At 45.3% G+C, this 19,880-nt stretch overlaps 1 protein-coding gene across 2 annotated transcripts in view; it reads right to left on the bottom strand.

Annotated features, from left to right (window-relative positions):
* Window positions 1–19,880, bottom strand: part of agrn (agrin) — a gene marked incomplete in the record, with an annotated part of 299,832 nt that overhangs the window by 103,487 nt on the left and 176,465 nt on the right. For both annotated transcript variants that reach the window (XM_036212931.1, XM_024293932.2), the window contains 3 exon segments: window positions 485–691; window positions 3,844–4,068; window positions 8,134–8,358. In XM_036212931.1, the coding sequence (XP_036068824.1) occupies window positions 485–691; window positions 3,844–4,068; window positions 8,134–8,358 (657 nt within the window).

Here is a 19,880-nt window from a genome sequence, read left to right as displayed (position 1 = left end):
TTTGTCCCTGGGGGGCGGGTTCACCCCTCGGATCCTTGTTGATGAGGTCGCCCCGGGGTGACCCGGTGTTGGCCTGCAGGCAGGAGGACGGCCACACGGACACAGACAGACAGACAGACAGACTGAAGCACTGAAATAAGAGAGAACAGCTTTATATGCAGGAACAAAGAGCAAACACGGAAGCCCCGCCCCCCAGGTGAAGGAGTGAAGACGGAGGACATGAATGAAACATGGAGCTCCGCCCGCTCGTGTGTTTGAGATGAAGGATGAGGCGTGGCGATGAGGAGACGGATGGGAGGTGAAGGCACATCTTTCTAAGGTTTTGGTCCCTGAGAGCCTCAAACTTAACGTTTCAGACAGAGTTGAAGGTTCAAAGCCCAGACAGCCAGGCAGTTCAGAGGGAAATCACACACAGAGAAGGACGGCGAGCGGCGAGCTCCAGCAGTAAGCCCTGAAGCCGCCGCCATCCTTCAGCTCCACTCACCACAGGGCCCCTGGGACCGGATGGGGATCAGGGTCTTCATCTCACACTCTGCTTTGCGCCTCAGACAGTCGTTGGTGTACGTGTGACCGTTCCTGCCGCACACGGGCTTGTAGGTGTCGTCGCACTCCAGGGGGTCGCACGAGCAGCGGGCGCTCAGCTGCTCCACCACGCACACGGCGTTGAACAGACACTCCTCCTGGCATCCCTCTGCCAAAAGAAGAAAAATCCGGGAACTCAGGCCTCAATCCCACCTCATTGTCAGACCGTCAGAGCACGCGGCGACCCCTTTCTGCTCTTCTGCTTTCACTCATTTATTCAAGCTTTTCCTTCAATTTGTCACCCATCTGAGTCGACGCTGATAAGGCCTTTTAGAGCCGTTTCTAACTGCAAGTTGCGTCGCGGCATGACAGACTAATCGCTGCAGAGAAAAGGACACGAGGAGGACTCAGCCAGCGTAAAAAACTATTTAAGGCTCCGAGTGTTGAAGCGATTGTTCTGCCGGTGACAGGACTGTGCCGGCCGAACCACGGGGACACAAATCAGTTTTCATCCAAATTGTAATTACATGTTAGGGTGGACTGAAGTCCCGGCAAAAGCTGCTTATCCTGCAGCAAAGGTTAAGCCTTTCATGGAGATATGTTACCGAAACGCATCCGGAGCTCTGCCAACCCGCTGATAGTCTAACAAGTTCCACACTCCAGAACACATCTAAGGCCTGCAGGGTTTCAGATCACCTTTAATTAAAATTTAATGGAAGGAAAATATATATATCTCCATTTTAGTTTGGAAAAGTCTGATTGAATCTTGGTTAAAATAATAGACGAGAGAAATTAATAAGAATGTGAAGACCAAAGACCCGATCAGGCTGGCCTGATTAAGTTTCCTGGAACTTTGAAACAGAAACTTCTGAGTAAAAGCCAATTAAATGTGGAAGTTGGACTGTTTTACTTTAGCATTTTAACTCACTAAGCAGAATCCCACGGTAAGAATTAAGAGAAGGAAAAGAAATACTTGTAATGTGACATGCCACATTTGCTGCTGAAGTGAGAAAATCCAATTTGAAGGAGGCCTCTGGTTCTGGAGGCTCAGTTGACTTTGAATTCATTTCATTCTTGATCAGTGGATCAGATTTGTTCAGCAGTTCAATTCTTTCTCTTCTTTCCTTTAAAAGCCTGTCATGCCACACTTAATTACATCGCCGCCGTGTATGAATGAGCGGCGGCGAGGATGTGCCATGTCACGGCAGCAAGTCGAAACGGCCTTTTTCATTAGTTACCAATTTGTAATTTGCTTTAGGATACGATTTCATGGATATCTGTTTCTAATTGAATTATTCCTTTATTGGAGAATGGAGGAACACCAAAAAGGGTGGTGGGGATGGAGGGTTCACATACTTGCAGATATGCATGAACATGTTCATATACAGTGAGGGAAATAATTATCTGAACACGCTGTGATTTAACAGCCATGGAGAGTCTGGGAGTTTCCTCTTAGGTGCATGTCCACTGGGAGAGACATGCTCTAAAAAATCTTTTTAATGTATTTTCTGCTGTAAATAAGTAATTGACAAGCTGTCTACCAGCTAGACTCCTGACCCTCAAAGACTTGTTAGTCCACCTTTAAATAGTCCACTCCACTTATGATCTTAAATTAGAAGCACCTGTTTGAGCTGCATAAAGACACCTGTCCACCCATACAATCAGTAAGGCTCCAACTACTAACATGACCAAGACCAAAGAGCTGTCCAAAGACACCAGAGACATCATTGCAGACCTCCTCGAGGCTGGAATGGGTTACGGGGCAATTACCAAACAGCTTGGTGAAACAAAAACACTGTTGGAGCAATTCTTAGAAAATGGAAGAAGATCACATGACAGTCAATCTCTGGAGCTCCATGACAGATCTCACCTGGTGAGGTCTAAGTAACCTAAGAAAGATGAGGACCACGACTACCTGAGAAGAGCTGGGACCACCGTTCCCATGGTTACTGTTGGTAATACGCTAAGACGTCTTGGTTAGGGATCAGTCCCTGCTTAAACCAGCTCATGTTCAGGCCGTCTTCAGTTTGACCATTTGGATGATCCAGAGGAATCATGGGAGAAGGTCAAAACAGAACTTTTTGGTCTGAATTCCACTCGCCGTGTTTGGATGAGGAAGAATGATGAGAGCCATCCCAAGAACACCATCCCTACTGTGAAGCATGGGGGTGGTAGCATCATGCTGACTGCACTGTATTAAGCAGAGGATGGGGGGGTCCATGTACTGTGAGAGGAACAACCTCCTTCCCTCAGTCAGAGCAGGTCGTGGACGGCTCTTCCAACATGACAACGACCCGAAGCTCAGAGCCAGGAGAACCAAGGAGTGGTTCTGGAAGGAGAAGATCAAGGTTCTGGTCTCCAGACCTAAACCCAATAGAACATCTTTGGAGGGAGCTCAAACTCTCTGTTTCTCACCCAAGAAACCTGGCTGATGTAGAGGAGATCTGTGAGGAGGAGTGGGCCAGAATCCCTCCTGCAGTGACAAACACCTGGAAACCTTTGACCTGTTTAACCACAAACAGAGGTTTCTGCAGAAAATATTATCATTGATTTTCTCAGCTGTTCTAATACTTATCCTCAGATCCCCAGAATATCCCCAGAACTCGGTCAGCCCGTCCTCAGGGCGCCAGGCGTCTGCCAGCAGCAGTCATCATTCCAGTCTGTAGGTGGTGTCGTGGGGGTCTTTGTACATGCTGGAGGTGCTCATTGCTGCTGTAAACTAACCCCGCCGTGGCTCTGCCGACAACGCAGCAGGAAAATTGGATTTTCTCTGATGGCTATCAGACGTACAGTAAAAGCTGTCAGCTCTTTGTTGACGGAGGCTTAAACCTGCATTGTGGCGCCGCAGATAGCGGCCCCGAGGGCGTTTATCAGACACGGATGGAGCTGGTGGATGCGGCGCTGGCCCGGACCCCTCACGCTCATTTATCTGCCTTTCACACAATGTGAACGGGCATCACCTTAACATCAGAACCAGAACCAGGCCTCACATCCAGCGCGTCTCACTATCTTCCAGTCCATTAAGCTCCAACATCAGATTTTCTGCTTTCACTTTTGGCAGTTTGAGAACATCTGACTGCTCTGAAGAGGACGGCGTGTTCTCTGTTGACTGTATTGACAGTCTCATCTGTTCACAGATAATAATGAATGCTGAATCATCATACAGTCATTGCGCTGAGTCATGGAACACAAACTGTAGGATGACACTTACATAAGGAGTGGGTTTGCCCTTTCATGCCAGGCACTTTTGTCCAAGGCTTGTAGTTCTGAGTCCAAGTCCTGAAGTGAATCAGGGGTGAGTCACGTCACGCGTGTCCTTACCGAGCCTCCGGCACTGTCCCGCGTGGATCTTCTGGAGCTTGATGCCTTTCTGGACGCTGGTCGCTGTCATGTGGCATTCGTTGGGGTAGGTGTGGCCATCGCTGGCGCACAGCGGGTCGTCACCTGGAGGGCAGGACTCCGGCGGGCTGTAGACCAGGGGCTTTCGGGTGAGGGCCTCCACCCGACACAGGGTGTTCAGACTGTTCTCTGTGTCTTTGCATGGATCTACGAGGACAAAGATAGTTCTCAGTGAGCATGAAGTAACAGCAAAAACACAAAAGTTTAGCTGAAATGAAAGACAAACTAGGAACTTTTCAGTAAAATACATAGACTTGCTTTAGGACAGTCTTAAATATATTTCAAATATATTTTTAGCTATTTTTTTACTTGACAAAGTATTGAAATGTTTTTTACATTAGAAAGTGTTATTACATGTTTTTTACTTAACAAAAAATCCTAACTTTTTTACTTTACAAAGTATTCTTACCTTTCTCTTTACCTTAGAAAGGGTTTTTGTATTTTTTATTTTATTTTGTGTAGTCTTTTAGGTTTTTTTCTTTACTTCACATTGGATTTTTAAGTAAAGTCAAAACTTTCCTTTTTTACTTTACATAATATTTTATAATTTTAAAACATTCATTTTTACATTTTGTATTTTACTTCACAGTTATTTTTAGACATAATATTTACTACTACTGGAGTAATATACTGCTTATCTAAACAAATCTTACCTAGACTGTGTCTACTAGTTCCACTGGCAGATTTGTTCATTTAAAACAAGAATAAATGATTTTATTTGTGTTAGGATGCTTTTGAGACAATCGTTTTTTCTGGTCTACATGTCAGCGACTCTGTTTTCTAAACACTTCTGTAAACCCACTCACAGCAGTTGATAGAGTTTAAAATTTGCACTCAAACCTCAGAAGATTTGATCTTTGGGAAGCCCTGAATGTGGTTTGTATCTCTAGCAAACGTATATTTAACCTAATAGTGACAGAGTTTGCATAAAAACATGCGGTCAGAACAACGGCGTATTAAACATGTTACACTGATGTGGTGAAACCAACACCATCCCTTTTGGACTGAGCAGGTTATTGAAGCCTGAAACCAATAAAGGAGAGAAGAGAGTTTGCTGAGGGTGGGTGGAGTACGGGGAACGGGGGGGCCGAGCCATCAAAGCAGCTGTAATTGAGCATGTTCTTCATGGATTGATGCACCAGACGCAGGACAAAGAACACAACCTGATCTCAGCAGCTAGAGGAGGACGACCCCTCTCTGGGGGGGTTGGATAAATCACTTACTCTACAATGCAGTAAATGATGAGGAGGGGGGCTTTTTGTAAAAGGATCTCGGAGCTCTAATAGTTGACTTTGGTTCTTCTAACCAATCCATTATGTTGTTTAAAATAGGAGATGCTGAAGAGGACAGATTCAAAGGAGTAAAGGCTGCTCTGTTACTGTAAGAGGAAGCGGATTTTCAGCAAAGCAGGTCACTAAAGGTCAAAGAACATCCATTTCTGAAAGTGAACGTACCAGGACCAGTCCAGTGAATCTGTCAGGAGGAGATCCACCATCAGTCTTCTTGGACCCAAACATACAAACTGTCTCCGTCTCTAACAGACTCCTAAAATTGGGTTCTTTGGTTTCGACAAATGGGAGCCTGAAGATTACAGGAAATATAGGACAGAGTCTCATCTGCTAACCAGCATTGTGCTGCCAAAAGAAACAGAGCTTTTTTCACTGTAATGCAGCAGCAGAGCCCATCCAACATACAGTTTCTCCCCATCTGTCTCCCAGGAGAAGGATCCGGTCCATCTCCATGTTTTGGAGCTTCTCAGTTGTCACAGAAGGTTGCTGATGCTGAAGAGCAACAGCAGACACCTGAAAGCGCTGCTCCTCGCCGCCTGTCAGTCCCTTACTTAGCAGGCCTGACCGAAAACAGGCCGAGAATCTTCTGACAACCGAGCATGAAGCAGACAGCCACCTTCTCTGGATCTGTCTCTACATATTTCTCTGCTAGCAAACCCTCAAAACTCAGAGCTGGAGGCATTTTCCCTGCAGCATGTGGACGGTCAGAAAGGCAGCTGCGATGCAGATCAGGTTGATATCAAACTATACTTTTAGGTTCAGACGGCGGAGAAGTTCTTTGCTTCCTGGACCACATCTGTCAGCCCTGCAGGTTCATGAGTGTCTATTTATCAAACATTCCTGCAGTAAATCATTTACCAGCAGATACAGTATGTACTTTGAGAACTAAATAGCCTTTGAATGTCCCCCAGACTACCAGAAAAAAAAGTTTTGTCTAGTCAATTTTTTTTTAATCCACCTTAATTTATGTGAGCTAATATATATAGAGAGAAACACACACACACAAATATATATATATATATATATATATATATACACACACATATATGAAAGCTCCTCCCACTTGTGGGAGGAGCTTTTGGACAAATGTCAAGCAAAAACTTCTTTGGTGCATAAATGAACTTTATGGGCAAATTGAGTCGAACAGACAATTGATTTAAATGATGCGCACAAAAGGTGATCTGCGGTACTAGTCACTGTTCGCATGCCGAACAGTGACTAGTGACACCCCTAGTTTAAACTAAAGAGAAAAGTGTGAAAATGTTCACGCCTGTCTAAGAAACATCACAGATTTCACCCAACATGGCTTTTTTTTTTGCAGTAGAACTCTTGCGAGGGAAAGCTGTCTCGATCATTTTTCTGCACTTACCTAAAGAAAATATTTATTTCAGAAAAGTTTCTAGTAAAATGAAGGAGTCTGAGAGACACACATCTGAGTTCCTGTTCTTCAAGCTGAATCAGTGTTTATTTATTTTTCCAGGTCTCCCATTCCTCGTTTGTCAGAGAAGCGTTTTAGTTGACACAAACGACCTCAGGTATGACGGGTTTCCTGGCAGCTGAGAACAACCAAACCTGCCTTGGATGCAAAGAGCAGACAAGAAAAGGGATGAAGAGGCGATGACTTGATTAGCTGCGTTTCTCATTCCAGGGAGCGCCGGCTGGCCCGCTCTGCCCTATCAGACCTTGATCATAATGGAATTGGTTTGTGGAGTTCCTCCTGGAAACAGGCTCCACGCCGCTTCCAGCATGTGTGAAAACAAAGGATTTACGGAGCGCCATAACTCATTATCTGCCAGCCAAGCTGCTGCCAGTCACTCCGAACACAACAAGGAGGAAACTCGCTATCACAGGAGAAGTGAATGATGGGAAGGTGGCGAGGAACGGGAAATGACGGGGAACGGCTTCCAAAGACTTCTGGCAGAGAACCAGGAAGGACAATGATGGGCTCAGAGCGCCGGGGGCGACCGCTGACCGCCGCTGGTTTGTCCTGGCACAATGCAAAGTGGGTTTCTAGTCAGAGCACAAGGTGTCTCCGCATGACGCAGTACCTCGCCCGCCAGCCAGACCATTATCCGAGAGAAAGACCATTACCTCCCATTAAGGAGAAGAAGAGCTTCCAGGATGGCGGTCCTCCTCCAGAGCAAATGGGGTAATTACAGAAAGAATGGCTTGTTTGCTTCAAAAGCCTGTCCTGTGAATAAATCAATTGGATTTGGCCAATATTTTTCGGAAGATTTAGAGCATCATCAAAGCGAGCTGGTCCGGGGAGCCTTGGCCCTCCCTGAGGAGAACAGGGAAATGGAGGGGGGGTTTTCCGAGTCACGACCATCCTTCTGCCTGAGGACCAACACATCCATCTCCCATTGGCCGCCACCCTCCTTTGTCTCCCCGAGGCTTCGGCTGCTCACAGACAGACGCATTACCTGCTGCTCGCCATGCGGCTCGCCAGCAAGGAAAGAAAAAGTTGAGTAAGTGAAAGTAAACAGCCATCGCCAGAAGATAACCTAGATGGGAGGAGGTGGAAACAGAAAAAAGAAAATTACGTCTCTGAAGACCTACTTAGCAAAACAATGATCCACGCTACGGGAGGGCCTCTGTGAAGCAGAGCAATCTGAGCAGAGACCAGAAAAGAGGAAGTGTGTCAGAAAAAAGGGAGAAACAACAAAAGGCGAAGACAGAAAACCCAGGAGCAGAGAACCAGGAGGAGGAAATGTGTTTTTGTCTGAGAAACTTCCAAAGCTTTTTTCTGCTTCCTCCTCGGGTATGACGTCTTTGCTTGACTAGAACACTCATTTCTCTGATTTAGAGTCTAAAAATAAAGGCGGCTCCCATCCAGCCCACCGTTTTCTAATCAGGGTGCAGGTACAACCACACAAATCTTTGGTTAAAGTTTTGATTCTGGACCCGACCCGCATGGACTCACCACAGGACCCCGGGTACTGCACGCGGACGTTCTTCTGGTTCTTGCAGGCGTACCGATGCAGCTCGCACTCGTTGCGGTAGTCGTTTCCATCGCTGCCGCAGACCGTCTCCCTGGCTTTGCCGTCGCAGCCCAGCGGGCACATGCATTTGGCGGCTAAGCCGTCAGAGGACTGGACGCAGGTGCTGCCGTAGCTGCAGGTCACCTCTGCACAGGGATCCTTCAGAGCTGCAGAGACAAAAGTGGAGAGGGTTTGTGAGCGGAGCAGAGGAGGTGCACGGAGGAACGAGACACTCATGCAAGGTGCTGCTCCAACACCGACAGAAACGTTCGAACATCGTTGGGCATCAATCAGACCGCCTCACTTTGAACCTGGAGATTCAGAGCACATCCCCTCTGCTGCCCCTCAGAAGAGGCAGGACTCTGAAGGTTTACCTCCTCTTCGAGGGCCGCCGCTCTGCCTGGCTGCTCACAAACACATGACAAGGTACAGCTTTTAATTTCGCCTGTATGTGCCATCAGCCGGTGTTTTCCTGGGCTTCATACGCTCGACAAAAGGCAGCAATGAGATTAGCATCGTTGTCATTTCACAGCACTATACATATTTATGACTGGGGGGGCTCTGCTGCCACAGAGCCCTGGCAGCTCTCATTTCCTAACAAGACGTTTGCTGTAATAAATATTTACCCGTGTCAGATAGGATCCCCTCTATTGTTACCACCAGCGCTTATGAATTTGATTTTGACGGGGGGGGTGAACCACAGGCACAGCCCTTTGCCTTGTTTTTCACCTGTCCTCGACCCCCCCATCCAGGAGATTATCCAAAGCTGGGACGCCGGCAGAGACACCCCGGATGTGTGAGGAGACGGGGGCGCCGTGTGGGGGTGAATCTGATCAAAGGATCCGTGACACATTTCTCCTCCCGACCGTCTTCTCGTCTCCTGTCAAGTTCTTTAGGGGTTTGGTGCCTCAGATCGTTTAATGAAGGGGGGGGCGTTCACATTTACAGCTTAAACTAAAGTAGGCTGCTGGAAAACTCAAACTCAGACGTGACGCTGTGATGGTTCTCGTTGTCTGTCGTCCCAACTGTCCTTATGGGGAAAACGGTCAGACCTGTACGGGACACGCCAATGACCTGCTCACAGCGTTAAGGTGGTGGAGCGCCCAGTGAACCCGTCGAAAATGTGCATCACTAGGGTAACTAAGGGGGCGTGCCATACAGATGTTGAAAGCCCAATAGTTATGTTCATGTGAAACGTGCACGCTCCTGCAGCCAGACTGTTAGAAATGAGGAATTTAGACAGAGTGTAGTTTGTGTGTACGTCCTATAGACACTGACGCATCGACATCCAGCAGAATTCATGTGCGGTAAGTACTCCGGTACTCACACCGTACTGACCACTGGAGTTCGGTGTAAAGACAACGTACTACAGCTTCACCGATAAGACAAAAACACTCACATTTGATTGGATCAGAACTGGATTACATAACTATGCAAAACTGTAAAATGAAGTAACTAAGAGGGGTGGGATTATATAAATTCACTTCTTCCCACTCCCTTTCAAATAATCAATCAAATCCTACTGACTTTAATTAATAATTACAATATATAATGAATAGAATGTGACATAAATGTGTTTTTTTTATCATTTTATTATTTCTGTAATGAGTTTGAACAATCTGAGATATTTTTTGTCTTGTATTGTCCACAACTTATACTTGAAATTAACCAGATCAACCAACCAACCACCCCACCCCCTCACCCCGGGATTTCTTGGTGTCATTTAATTCTGGGTGGAAAAAAAACACAATAGTTCATCTCTCCTTTATTTATCAATGTTCAAGTAATTGGTACCTCCGTGTGTTGAGAAGGTCTCTATCCAAGTCACTACTAAATCCAAGTCTCTGATTGGTCAAAGTTCAACTGGTTTAACTTTTGACACACGTTTGAGCCCGAAAAACGGACTTCTTGCATGAACGCCAGAGTGTTGAACCCAGTAGCCTGAAATGTGAATATTTGTGCGTCTACATGGACTTTTCATTGGACGTGGGGGCTTGAACAAGTGTTTCTGAGCTTCTCTCTACCTGTGCAGAGCCTGTGCAGGTTACACAAAATGAAACACATCTTTACACAACAACAAGAGCAGAGGGGATCTGAATTTTAATGGCGTTTGTGAGACTTTGGCGTCCTGTAACTGCAGAAATGAGTTTTCCTCTATTACCGACCCGTCTTGGAAGGGCCAGGGGAGACAGTGAGGGGTATGGAAGCAAGGCAGGATGGGAGAAGGGGGGGGGCTGATTTGAATGCAAGCAGAGGCTGATTTGGATTTGAAGCGCGGTCTCGGCGGGGCGTTAGTGCAGATAAGCCTCCCTACTCAGTCAGACAAGCAGACAAATTGCACGGGCGAATGTGATCAGTGTAACAAGTGAAAAAAGTAAAAAAAAAAGGAATAATATACAGGAATAAAAAAGTGCTAACCACAGCAGACCTCGAGGAGCACACGCTCCCATTATTAATATGAAAGGTGGCAGAAAAAGAGGAGAAAGCAGGAAGTGATAGAAGACAGTCGAGTTTCTTCTCCAAATTCAAAGAGTTGTTGCTGCCAGTGAGACCGCCTCCTTCCTCCAGCCAGCAGAGGACTGCTCAGGTAATGAGAGGAGAAGACGCAGGTGAACTGATAAAGGCACAAAGCGATGGAGCGGCAGCCGTCGTTCAGCTCAAACGTTGAAAAACTGAGTTTGCAGTTAATTATTAGAGAGAAAAGTGCTGCTGCAAAGAGCAGCTCAACATGTTTTCACAAATATGTCAAGAATTATTGATGCTCAGCTCTCATCAGTGAACCAGACTGTTTAAAATGAGTCCGTCCGGGCCCACTGCAGCCGTTTCTGCTTGTGGGTGTTGTGTGTGGGGGGGGGGGGGGGTATCTGCAGCCTCCGGAGCACGAGTGCACAAACTTTTTTGCTGAAAAGGCCAAAATCTAAATGGGATTCCGGTCAACGGGCCAAATACAATATTTTTTTGCATGTTATGAAATAAAAGGACAACATGAAGAGTATGGTTTAATATATCTATTTTGATTCTGTATTCATTAAGGTAACACACATTAGTAAGAATAAAGAGTAACATTTGTCTTTGAAACCTTTAACCTCAAGGCTTCACTGGATATTTTTGATTAAAAAACAAGAACAATCTAACTTTCTTCCGATGAAAACATCAAACTTGGATCCTAATGAGAGACGTGGAGCTGCTCTTTGACTTTATCCGTTTGCCGTTGTCGCTCCATCTTGGCGAGCTGAAAAGGTGCTAAAAGCATCAGAAGTGACCGTGAAGACTCTTGAGAATTTCTGACCCCAACAGTCCGGGGCTAAGTCACTTGGGGTTTTTTTTTCACCAATAGTCGAAAGACAAAAAAAGTGCTGACAGCGCCACCTGGAGGCTGACAGTATATTACAGCCATAGAGTTTTGGATCATAGATCAGGGCTGTCAAACTCAATCACACAAGAGGCTTACATCCAAAACACAATGAGCCACTTTTCTCTTCCAGAATCGTCTGGAATGATCATGTTAACGGTTGAAACGTTACAGTGTGTTAAAGATTTTGTGTTTAAGAGTGAACGGCGACGCCTTGGATGTTAGAGGGTTAAAATGATCATCTTAATCAAATAATTCTACATTGAGAGGGCAAAAATGTCAAAAACATTTTATACTAAAACGTAATCACAAATTAAGAATTATATTATATTTTTCTGAGCGTTGTAAGGACAGAACGATTGCTTCACCAGACAGAAAAAAACAAAACCAGGAAAGAACAGAAATGATTTGTTCATGTTGTGGAAAATAGAGCTGTCACTTCAGGGGACAGCAGGTCTCCTTCTGCTGGAGGATTCGTTTCAACACAACTTTTGGGCATCTGCTATGATCTGTTATCTATCTGCCAGCGCGGAGGGGGCAAGGGGGTGCAGAGGCTGGACTCATTGTGAATGCATGAGCTGCTGCAGATCCCAAATGAGTCCACAAACATGAAGTGGAGTAGTGTTGGAATTAGGACACGGAGTCATCAAGGCTGTGGGGGAGCTGCTGAGGATGGGGGCCCTGCAGCAGACATGTTCCTGCAGAGATTAGCTCCACATGCAGTCAACATGGCGAGGGATAAAAAGGCAGAAAGCTTCTGCTAAAACTGCTCTTTCCAGAACTTATGAATCCTCAGAGAAGCAACAGAAAAAGTAAAGTCTGTCGTCTGAAGGAACAATTCGATTCTGATTCATTTGCCCTCAACTTCACCCCAAACTCCCATAAGGAGACGGAGAACATCGCCGGGCTTCTCCGGCCTGTGAGAGCTGCAGCTTCAGGAAGATGTTAAAAAGATGCTGAGCGAAAACTCTGCAGGGGGACGAAGACGGAGCGCCTCTCACTGAAGCTTTTCAGCAGGAATTAAAATTCAGTCCAGAGAACCTGAGAAAACTCTGAACATCTTCATCCAGCTCCCATGTTATGCAGAAAATGACTTCAGTTTGTGTGTGTTAAGTTTAAAAATTCAGCACTGGAATCCTGGGGGGTTCAGGAGGATCATAGCCATCATTCCCTCCTACTCCTCCCCCCCAGCGGCGATGGGGGCGGAGCTGATCCGGCGTTTTGTGCAGCAGTTTATTAAAGCTTCATTAGGGACAGCGAGGTGTCAGCTGACTGTACGCGGCGCCCTGCTGCCCCCCCTCAATGATCAGGGTGGACGTGTGCACGAGCACGTGCATCCACAGCAGAGCGTACACGTGCACGTGCATGGGGTTGAAGAAGGCACTGATGGGGGAAAACACTCAAAGCAGGAGTTTGAAGCTGAACGATGTGAAAGAGATTAACTTTTTGGAGAGAAAAACTTGAAGTTAGTAAGAAATAAACTTAGAGAGCTTTCTGCAATTGAAATCAAACATTTGGATAAATTTTTTTTCATGAGAGAAACACTCTTCCTGGACTGAACGAGTTTTTCTTTGTCTTCTAGTATTTTTGCTGATGGGGGGTTCTCATGGCATCAAACCATCCTCCTGTTTAAAGCATTTCCTGCAGCTCAAAAACCTCCTATTTTATCAACCTGCTTCATGTTAAAAAGAGGAAGAAGTCCTTATGACTGCAGAAGAATAGAGCAGAGATGAGTGTGACGTCTGAAGATCTGCTCAGAAATCCACTTCAGAGAGCTGACAGCTGATTTGATTCTGGATCTTTGGGTTTGAAGACAGCGACTGTCACTGTCGACCTAATATCACTCTGATGGTTTCTGATAAAGATTCTTATGAAAGCGTGATTCTTACTATCTGAGATGATGCATAAAGTTGTTTTCAAAAAGTTCTGGGAAACAAAAAGAGTGTTTCTGGTCTATTTGACAGGAATGTTTGAGTCTGACAGCAAAAAGGTTGGAGACGGGAAGTTTCAGTGGTCCATGACCTTGACTGGTCATGCGGGTCACCTGCATGCACCATACAGGCCTAACCACTTCTCACCAAAAGCTTTAACTTCTCTGGACAGTTGACAAAAGTCTGCAGGAGAGCAGAAAAACCCTCCACGGATGGAGAACTGTTTGAGGAGAAGAGCTGGAGTTAAACTCATCTTTCAAAGCATAAAATGATCAGAAAACGCATTAATAAATGGGCATTTAAAGACTCTTTGGAGCAAAAAAGCAGATTTAAAAAAGGGAAAGAAGCAGCGACACAAACACCTCTGTGGTACGAAGGGTCAGAAGATGCTTCCTTGTGTTTGATGTAAAGCTGCTGAGAACAGCTGCTGCTGCATCACCTCTGAATGGAAAATGAGCCTCAAAAGCCTGACGCCGGTCCCTCTGACAGAGAGCAGTTGTGCATGAGTGCACCTCCTTTCTGCATGTATTCTAAGTGGCGAAGAACCCCTTCAAAGGGACAGAAAGCAAGGCTCTGAACTGCTGGACTTTGATTTTCTGGGGCTTCAATGATGTTCTCAGAAGAGACGGGCGTCTAACAAAGTGTGAATGACAGATGAGAAAACACTGGATGGTTACGGCGCTCAGATTCTGCACGTTAGCTGTCATTTCCCGCTGACAGATGTCTCACGCTTCAAAGCGGCAGCCGAGCACAGGTGTGCTGCTGAAATGACTCCACGGCGAGCGGCGATTGAATCATCTGCTTGTAGTATTTATCATAAACACAAAGACATTCTTAGATTCTGCAGATTCACACAGACGCGTCCTCCATTCATCTGCAAATTAGCTGCTAAAATGATCATCTGGGACTTTAATGGAGCTTTGGGTGATTATATTTTTACGATCTTGGAGGTGACGATTGCCAATTCCGTTCAAGTTTTACTTTACTGCTTTCAAAATTAGTCGTGTCGTTTCTATAACAATTTTGCTCTTTATATCCTATAAAATATCAAGCTAATTCTGTGTCGTTACGAGAGCCGTTATGGTCACATGCTCGTCCATTTTCAGCCTGTCACAGCTGATCAAAATGTGCTTTCATGTGACCAAAGGTCAGGCGGGACGCCTTCAGGGCTGCAGCGGGTTCCAACTGTTGATCTTTGCAGCAGAAATTGTTTGCTGATGACCGTTTCCTCAGAGAACAGCAGCTCCTCCTGACAATCCGATGAAATGAAAAGCTGAATCAGACCAGATCTTAAGTGTTGGTCACAGCTGCCCTGCAGGTGAGAACTGGTGGAACTTGCTCAGTGAAACTGTAAAAGTTCATGCACATTTTTTTCTCTGGGTTCAGGACTCTCAGCTTTCTCACAACTAGAGTGCAGTTTGAGGGCAGTCCCCAAGCATTTACCACACGCGCAACAATTCCAGTTTCATGATGTCCCTCAAGGGAACTGCAGACACACCTGCGCTCAAAGGATCTAGTCCAGAAGTCTGCAACCTGCAGCTCCAGATCCACATGTGGCTCTTTTATCTCTTCATGGTGGCTCCAAACGTAAAATAAGTCATGGAGACTGCTGACTAAGGGCTGCCAAAGCAAAACTACCTAAAGAAAACAAATAAACAAAGCCTGTAAACTAAGACTACCAAGATCAAATCTTAAACTAAAATAACAAAACCCAGCAGTGTAAGACTGCTGAGGACAAAGAGGAGAAAAAGAACAAAAAACTAAATGAAAGATTGGAAAATGGAAAGTAAGGATTACTTAGTTAGTATTTATTGAATTTAGTTTAGTTAAATGTATAAACTGATGTCTGAGGTTCACATGGATGATAAACTATGTAGGTTTTTACATCCTGTTGACCTGAAGACGTCTTGTTGGATCAACTCTACCTCCAGAACTTCATTGTATATGCCAAGAAAAACTTTTGTAAAAAGTTTAATCTTTTTTTAGTTAAAAGCACATATTATCTTATGCTGCACAACATTGGTTACTAGCTGTTCAGAGCTACACTGAGATGATCCTGTTCGGCACAGAGCAGCTTTTATTTTGAAAATAAGTAAAAAAAATAAAAAAATAAAAAAAAAAAATCACATTTTGAGAGATGCAAGGTCCTTTTTCTATTTTTGGCTTTTTTGTGCCAAAAATAGACGTGATTCATATTTATTATTTAAAAAAAGAAGATCATCCAAAATCCAGAATTTTTAAAGGCTAAAGTAAAACTATGTGGCTCCTTCTAAAAGAGTAAAAGAGTCCAAATGGCTCTTTTACTGTTAAAGGTTGCAGATCTTTGGTATGGGCCCTTTAAGATGCAGCCACTCCCAAAAACCCCTACAGGTCTACCTCCGTACAGGTGCAAATGACTAAGATTACGAAACATCCTTGGAGAAGTTCTTCTTCTGAAATCCAAAAAACATTCCTTCAAACAGATTTCTTGCAGACTGTCGACCTCGTCCCCCAAAAATCAACCGACTCGTGCATCTCTTCTCCTGAGCTACTGATGAAGGAGCGACAGAGGGGTGGCTGGGAGACTAAATCAGTCAAAGGGTGCAGCGGAGCGCCGGGGACTCAAACCGACGCTCCTGGAACGAGTGCAGACTGACAGGCGCCACACACCGTCAGTTCCAGCAGCTGTTTGGTTTTCCTCTCTAACTTCACCATCTGATGAGCTCGCCGCCGCTCCACGTCATGAACCTCAGAGTTCTGACACCTTCTTCTTCTACCACAGAGCTTTCGCAGTTATTCTGCACATTTCCATCATCAACTTGTGAATTCTAAAACTAATTTAAAAGGAAGTAACAGAGAAGATACTTTCCTTTCATCATGATTCAAAGCTAAAACGAACCCAAACACTGGAGAAACGCGGCGAACGTTTCTGCTTCCAGTCATAATTTGTGATAAACGGAAGCATCAGCACTGCAGGAAGCTCATCAGCAGAAGAACAAGAAATTATCTCCTTTATGCAAAGACAGAAACTTTCCAATAATGGCTCCTCTGCTACAAAGATTACCACTTAATAAGAAAAGCCTTTCAGAGCTCTGGTGGAATAACCATCACACTCAGAGGAGAAAGCGTTGTTTATTAAATCAGGGCACCTTTCTGTGCGTCTCACAATCAGATAAAGAGATGGAATCAATGCAGCAGCCGAGCATCCGATTTAACATGACAACTGTTTCATTCCAGCCATTGTGATGCGACTCGTGGAGACGGAGAGCGCCGCTGCACGATGAGCGTGTCGTCAGATCGCGCCGGCGTGGATTGATTCTCATATTCTCGGGAACGTTTCTTTTTATTGCAGGAAGTGTGTTCATGCTTTGTTTTTCTAATTGTGGAGAAAATCAATAACTGCAGAGTTAAAAAAATAAATAAATAAACAGGAATCCGTTCCAGAAAATGAAGATTTAGTTGCAAACTTTCACAGAGTTAGAATGAAGTTAATGGGATTATTGTAAATGGTAAACAAAGAGGCATTTTCGGCGCCGCAGCAGAGAATCGATAAACGGTCGGTGGAAATGGTCAAGTGATCCTCACAAACGCCATAAAAGCTGACATTTTCAATTCAGCGAGCAGCACAGCTTTAATTGAGCCTTCTCTAAGCAGGTCATTGACAAGTTTAAAAAATCCAAATGCTCTTTAAATAAAAACAAAAGGCAGCATCAGCTGAACTTTTATGGAACAGAGATTATCAAATGAGTTCATGGAGAATCAGGAGGATTCTTTCTCGATTTTTGCAATTAACTCCACTGGAGCTGCCATATTCTTAAACCAATTGTTCCTCCAACAGTTTTCTGTGTTTAAACGTCTCTTCCCGTGTTCACATCATTAGACACATAATGGGTTTTTAGTGCGACTCACAAAGAGGAGGTTCATGGGTCACCAGCTGGCCCTCATATTCTACCGCCGACACTTTCTCAGATAAGAACAGTACGAACAAATGAAGGCAGCGGGCGCCCAACAACCTGTCAAGGTCACCACGGCGCCGGCTCGGCCCGGCTGGCAGCTCCAAGCAGCTGTTTTCACACAATCAGGCTGAAATGAGCGCAGCAATATCCTGTCGTTATCCAGACAGGCTGATGTGCAGATAAGAGGAAGCAGGTGAGTCCTCTGAGGAGATGAACATCCTTCGGTCAAGTCTGGACCGCCTGGTTTTAGGTTGAGGTCCAAACTCAATCACATTCACATCAGATCATTAGTAAAAGCAAATGACCACGGCATTTATCCCGTTATGACATCTTAAACTCTTAGAAATGCTGCACAGTGACACTATAAATCCAGTTAATGATGGAAATGGTCCTGACAAGAGAGCAGAGACTGCAGCTCCTCTCCTCCCACTCACTTAGCCGCCTCCCACTCCAGTCCAGGCATGAAGGCGTGTGGCGAGGTCGCTAACATGAACACCAGCTGAACTGCAGGACCCCGTGACCCCGATCGATAAGCGCCGAATCGCTGAGACGAGACGGTCGATGCTTCCACGCAGACGCCCGAACACAACAGGATGAAGGCGTCGCCAGCTGGCGGGGAAACATGGCGCCCATTCAGAAAGTTTAACATCTGTTTGCTCATTTTACAGCAAACGCTTGAGGAATCTGAGAGCAGTCTTCACTGAAGGCAGGAGCATCTCGTTCACCGTCTGTCGCCGTGTCATCCGCTCATGTCTGAGACGCAGCCGCGTGTCGATGCTTTTAGAAATTCTTCACAAACCACCAAAAACAAAACGGAATTTAATAAAAAGATCATACAACCAAAAAGTTTGTTTCGTTTGAAGTTTTCTGTTGTTGGAACCCAAAGTCTGCATGTTCATCAGCTCTCACATGTGGAGTTACACCTGGTTCTACTTTTGGAAGTCTTCTTCTCTACAAACATCAACGCCATGACGACGGCGCTACAATGAACGTGTCAGACAGAGACCTTCATCCACAGCTGATGTGGAGCTGGTTTAGAACAGAGACCTTCACGCACGGATCACCTCAATACGATTAACAAATTCTTTTTCAGGTGTAACAAAACACTTCTAGATTCTTGGATCACAATGATCCAATGGGATTGGATCACAATGATCCAGAGGGATTGGATCACAGTGATCCAGAGGGATTGGATCACAGTGATCCAGAAAGATTGGAACACAGTGATCCAGAGGGATTGGATCACAGTGATCCAGAAGGATTGGATCATAGTGATCCAGAAGGATTGGATCACAGTGATCCAGAGGGATTACTCCACCCCCTCTCAGGTCAACTGTTCTTGTCTTTAAATCTTTCCTTCAGTGACGTGTTTGACTTTTCTTTTCGATGATTGTCTATAGAGTTTCATGTTTCTGAACAGACCAGCCAATGATCTGTTTGTTGCTCCTCGTTCTCGTGCATTTAGCAGAAACCAAAAGCTCTCAAAGTTTGGAGCAAAGCGAGACGCAGAGATGTGCTCTGAATGCGTGAAGATAATCGCTGTTTCTCCTTTATGTGTTTCTGAGTGCTGAACTCTGGAGAGAAAGAGTGGAGACCAGCAGGAAGACGGGATTGTCTGTGAAGTATCAGTGGTCACAGACGAGTGGAACAGCCAGTAACGATGGATGGAGGATTCCAGCAGAGCCCATTATCATCTCCTAATGTGTGTGTGTCCAGAACAAGAATGCATATGTTTGAGTCTGTGTGCAGAATGCCTCCAGTTTGTGTATCTCACAGACTGTGCACGCTCATGCGCCGGAGTACAAACACATGCACGCACGCACGTGCACACTCCGTTTGTCAGGTTCTGCATGTTATGGTTATGAATACCAAGCAAGAGTCAATGCCCCGGGGAAATGGAGGCACGAAAGCAGAGTTATTTACTATGACCCCTCGCCCTGTGTGTGTGTGCGTGTGTGTGAATAAATGTGTTCAGCGATCACCCCAGAGAAATTTGATTACTTTCTAAATTTGTGTGTACAGTTTGTGTGACGAGAGCAGGAGCAAGAGAAAGATCATCTCAAAGTCCTGAACGGAGGAGAAGATGGAGAGGAAACGAGGGGAAGAGAAGGAGCACGAAGAAGGAGGACAGAAAATGTTTTAGCTACAAACAGAGAGAAAACTGAGGATAGAGGAAGACAGGAGGAATGAAAGAATGAGAAAGAGATGCACAATGTAAGACAGAGAACACCAGGGGGGGCAGTACGAACAGGCGGGCAAACAGGAGAGATGATGACTGGAGGAGAGCAGGAACAAAAAGAAAAGAAGACGAATGTAAAGAGCTTCCTTTCACAGCAATTTTTGAAAACTCCATTTTCCATGGCAGAGTACAAAGTAATCCCGAGCACACAAAGATAATGCCAGCAGCTGACTGTCACTGGTAGCAACCAGCATGTCACCGTGGTAACAAAAGATGCTGCCAGTAAAGAGGC

Source organism: Oryzias melastigma, linkage group LG7 (genome assembly GCF_002922805.2).
Source record: "Oryzias melastigma strain HK-1 linkage group LG7, ASM292280v2, whole genome shotgun sequence".
In the NCBI taxonomy this organism is placed as follows: domain Eukaryota; kingdom Metazoa; phylum Chordata; class Actinopteri; order Beloniformes; family Adrianichthyidae; genus Oryzias; species Oryzias melastigma.
This window is presented reverse-complemented; position numbering and strand designations above follow the sequence as displayed.